The sequence below is a fragment of the Physeter macrocephalus genome, chromosome 21 (genome assembly GCF_002837175.3).
Source record: "Physeter macrocephalus isolate SW-GA chromosome 21, ASM283717v5, whole genome shotgun sequence".
NCBI lineage: Eukaryota > Metazoa > Chordata > Mammalia > Artiodactyla > Physeteridae > Physeter > Physeter macrocephalus.
Window position 1 is genome coordinate 19,590,560 of NC_041234.1, and position 5,060 is coordinate 19,595,619.

A 5,060-nucleotide genomic window follows, 5' to 3' on the forward strand; every position below is an offset into this window, starting at 1 on the left:
ATGTGGGGCGAGCCTGCGGCGGCAGAGGCCGGCATGACGTTGCACCAGCCTGAGGCACGCCGTGCGTTCTCCCGGGGAAGTTGTCCCTGGATCACGGGACCCTGGCAGTGGCGGGCTGCACAGGCTCCTGGGAGGGGCGGTGTGGAGAGTGACCTGTGCTCGCACACAGGCTTCTTGGTGGCGGCAGCAGCAGCCTTAGCGTCTCATGCCCATCTCTGGGGTCCGCGCTGATAGCCGCGGCTCGTACCCGTCTCTGGAGCTCTTTTAAGCAGCGCTCTTAATCCCCTCTCCTCGCGCACCAGGAAACAAAGAAGGAAGAAAAAGTCTCTTGCCTCTTCGGCAGGTCCAGACTTTTTCCCGGACTCCCTCCCGACTAGTCGTGGTGCACTAACCCCTTCATGCTGTGTTCACGCCTTCAACCCCAATCCTCTCCGTACATCTGATCCCACCTCCGAAGCCCAAGCATCAGCTCCCAGTCCCCGCCCTCCGAAGCCCAAGCATCAGCTCCCAGTCCCCGCCCGTCCAGGCGGGTGAGCAGACAAGCCTCTCGGGCTGGTGAGTGCCGGTCGGCACCGATCCTCTGTGCGGGAATCTCTCCGCACCCCTGTGGCTGCGCTCTCCTCCGCGGCTCCGAAGCTTCCCCCCTCCGCCACCCGCAGTCTCTGCCCGCGAAGGGGCTTCCAAGTATGTGGAAACCTTTCCTCCTTCACAGCTCCCTCCCACTGGTGCAGGTCCCGTCCCTATTCTTTTGTCTCTGTTTTTTCTTTTTTCTTTGGCCCTACCCAGGTACGTGGGGAGTTTCTTGCCTTTTGGGAGGTCTGAGGTCTTCTGCCAGCGTTCAGTAGGTGTTCTGTAGGAGCAGTTCAATGTGTAGATGTATTTCTGATGTATCTGTGGGGAGGAAGGTGATCTTCGCGTCTTACTCTTCTGCCATCTTCCTCAACATCATGACTCACTCTAGAACAGAGGGGCCCTGGATGCCAGCCCCTGCTCTCACCCCAGTATACCTCAGGCAGGGCTGGAAGGCCTCATCCTAAGACTCCGTGTAACTTCCTCCCTAGGTGTGTTAGCCTCTAGGACTGCCAAGACAAGTACCACACATTTGGTGGCTAAAATAACCAGAAATTTATTCAATCACAGTTCTGGAGGCCAGAGGTTTGAAATCAAGTTGCTGGCAGTGTTACTTCCTTTTGGAGGCTCTGAGGCAGAACCTATTCCATGCTTTTAACCTCGCTTCTGGTGGATTGCCAGCAATATTTGGTATTCCTTTGGCTTGTAGAGGCATCACTTCAATCTCTGCCTCTGCCATCACATGGCCTTCCTCCCTCTGTGTCTCTGTATCCAAATCTCCCTCTCTTCTTCTCTTACAAAGGTATCAGTCATTTCATTTAGGGCCCACCCTATTCCAGGATGACCTCGTCTTAATTTGATTACATTCGCAAAGTTCCTATTTCCAGATACAGTCACATTCACAGGTACTGGAGAATAAGTCTTGAACATATCTTTTGGGACACACAGTTCAATCCACCACACCAGAGATCTTAGGGATGGGAAGAAGAACAGGAGCCCTGTGGGTTCCTAGAGTAATGCCCTCAAAGAAACCTGCAAAGATGGTCTTTATTATAGCTACAGAATTGTCTCCCTGTTGAAGATGAGGACACCCTCTATCCTCCTTCCTCCAGTGGACTGGAATTACCTGCTCTCCTGCCCACACTTATGCCTCATGACCCTGGCCAGTGTCACCATGCCTTGGGAGCAGAGCAGTAAGAAATGTGGTGAGAAACACTACAAATCCCAAAGTCAGACACTTGCCCTCCTACTTTGGGGGATATTGCCCAGAGCCACCCCTCCTGCTGCTGGCATTCTTAGGAAACTCAGAGAGCCACATCCACTACCATTGCTTCTGCAGGTGTTTCATGCATGAGATCAGATGAAGGTGCCAAGAGCCAAGGTGAGAAAAGCAGAAGCACCTCTGAGGCCCCACTCTCATTTCAGAGCTGACCCAGAGGCCTTCTAATGAGGAAGAATAGTGCAGTTGACAGTGCAGTACCTGCTGCACAAGTATAAAATAAGAGACCCACTACAAAAGCAGACACGGTAAAGATTGTCAACACAAAGTACAATGCAAGCACTACTTCCCTGAAATCTTTAGGAGAACCTCTAAGTACACGAAACTGATCTTTGGCATTAATGTAAAAGAAACCAACCCCAGAAGTTACTCTTATGCCCTTGTCAGCAAGTTGGACATGACCAGCAAAGAGAGTTTGATTGGTGGCAGGGAAGTGCATAAGACAGGGCTCCTGATGCCTCTCCTGGGTTTGATTTTCATGAATGGCACTTATGCCACTGAGGAAGAGATCTTAGGATTCCTGAATAGTGTAGGGGTATATGCGAGGAGAAGGCATTTAACTTGGGGGGAGCCCAAGAAACTCACCACCAGAGATTTGATGCAGGGAAAGTACCTGGAGTAGGGGCAGGTGCCCAGCCGTGATCCTCCAGATGTGATCTGTGGGGTCCAAGAGCCCAGGTTGAAACCTGCAAGGTGAAAATCCTGGAAGGTTTGGCCAAAGTCAACAAAGCTGTCCCAGTGCCTTCCAGTCCTGGTATGAAGAGGCTTGGAGAGATGAGAAAGAGAGAGCCTGAGTGAGAGTTGCAGCCAGGGCTGGCACTACTGAAATGGTCAGTGCAAATTCCAGGGCTATGTCCAGTAGCTTTTCCTGTCCCTAGTGAAGTCTGAGGCAGATTCTTCATGTTGTGGATGAAGAGTGAACGTTCTTAGTAATGGAGGGCCAAAGTGGGCTGGAAGAAACACAGTGGATAAGATCTTTGTGTTCCTTTTCTGTATGGAGAACTTTTACCTCTTTTTTTTTTTTTCTTTTATATTTTTCAAATGTCATTTTTATGAAAGGCTTATTTAGCATCAGAATCTAAGTTTATGAATGACATGGATCACACATTTTTTGCTGTTGATCAGGTTTAAGAGTAAGAGTTTTGGTATTTTCTTGCAAACAGGAAAGAATCACATAGTGAAATATCAGTAATTAGGATCACAAAATAGAGGCAAAAATAAAATGGTTAATTATTGTTTTTTTATATTTTAGTCTTTTAGTAAAATTAAAGACATAGATTTGCTTAGCTTATTCAAGGATGTAGGAGAAATAAAACCATTGTTAATTAACCCTTAGGCTATAGGCCCTTTCATCCTTCAGACATTATTGGGCATCTGCTCTTTGGAAGACTCCTTATTAATACTGAGGATGCTAAAATAAAGAAGATCCAGCCCTTGCCTTTGGAATTTTAGAGTCTAGGAACCGCTTTCGCATTATGAAGATGGTGAAATACTCTGCACAAATAAAATATAACAAATAAAAAAGAGTTAAGCAGGATGGGCTCCAGATGAGAACAGTCAAATGTAAATGTCATAAAGCAAGGAAGTTTGAGGTTTTGGACCCTGCAGTTTCTCCAGTGGGAGGTACTTTTAAGTTAAGTTGGGTTGTGGGCTAGACGAGGCTGTCAGTGTTGTGAGCAGAGGCCAGACACTCAACCGTTGTATCTTACAGTTGAGAGACTAAGCCTGGAATGAAAAACTGTTCATAGCAGTTACTTTGGTATTTTAGGTAAAGTAGAGAGAACCTCCACCTGTGGCAGTAATGGAAGGGGTCCTGCGCTTTGTCCCAGTTCAGATGAACCCAGTACAAAAACTAGATGTTTTACGTATATTGTGTCCAGAGAGTTTCTGTGAAAAAAATTTGTTACTAGATTGCGGTAAGATGTGAGGAAGACACTGAGCTGTCACTCTTTGTCTTTGTGATAAGAGAGTCAGAGCCTGCTCCATTAAAAAGGGCATTTGAATTGTTATCTTGAATGTAATTTTGTAAATCTACAAATGAGGGCTAGATTTCTGCTTGTTGTGGAATGAATGAAAATAGGGGTGGTTTGGATTGAAAGGCAGCTGGGAGGGATAGAAGAAGATGGCCCTTCACACAAATTTTAGGAGTTTTGAGTTGCATCCAATTGGAGAAGACTCCCCAGCACTCAAATTAAATAATATTGTTACTGAATGCAAGTCCATGTGCCTGATGCACACTGAGGCCAAACTATATCGAAACATTGGAGTTTGGAGCAGAGAAAGGTTTATTGCAGAGCCGTGCAAGGAAATGGGTGGCTCATGCCCTAAAAAGCCAGAATTCATGGTTGGTCAGGTCACATGATGTTCCTGTAGACCTCCAACAAGACTATTCTCTGTTCAGGTCAGGTCATGGTCAGGCTATCCCGTATATTTCAAGCTATAGGCAACATTCTTTTACAAAAGGTGCAGAGCCAGCATGACTAAGCACAGGCAGCAGAGCACAAAGGTTAAGGTAAGGTTAAAGTGAAAGGGACAGATCTAATATGGAGTCAGATTTGTTCTTCCCTATTATAATATGTCTTCAAATGGGGGAAGTTGATGAGGTTTTACTTGCAAATCAGCATTTTGGTTGATTTGCTATTCCACATCCCATAGCACTTCATCCTATAGACATGTATTCATAAACTATTAATCATCTAAGATATGCCAGTCATTGTGATATGTGCTTTATATATATATTACATATATTCCAACAGTCCTAGAAGACAAGGCTTATAAAATTCACTTAATAGATGAAGGGCCTGAGGCTTATAAAGTTTGGTAATGTGCCCATGTTCACAGGGCTAGAGTATGACAGAGCTGGGGCTAGACCCCTAGTCTGAATTCTTCTAGAGCCAACTGTTCTGCTGTCATTTCTTCATTAAAATACTGCTCTTTCCCCACTTCTCTGCAATGGCACATTTTTAATAAATCAAGCAACCATGGTTGCTTAGTGTGTCTGTTTGGAGACATTCTATTTGGTTACTTTGGTCTATTTGCCTATGCCTGCACTTAATGCCACAAGCTCTTGGTTACTATAGTTTTTTTTTTCCTTTATCTCTTATTTATTTTTTTTAAACATCTTTATTGGAGTATAATTGCTTTACAATGGTGTGTTAGTTTCTGCTTTATAACAAAGTGAATCAGCTATACATATACATATATCTCCTCC

General features: G+C 45.5%; 1 protein-coding gene across 1 annotated transcript in view; it reads left to right on the plus strand.

Annotated features, from left to right (window-relative positions):
* Positions 1–1,930: 1,930 nt before the first annotated feature.
* The window catches only part of LOC102993660 (melanoma-associated antigen B16-like), a 5,052-nt gene continuing 1,922 nt past the window's right edge, over positions 1,931–5,060 (plus strand). The window contains 1 exon segment of the mRNA XM_028482915.1: positions 1,931–1,974. Coding sequence (XP_028338716.1) covers positions 1,931–1,974 — 44 coding nt within the window.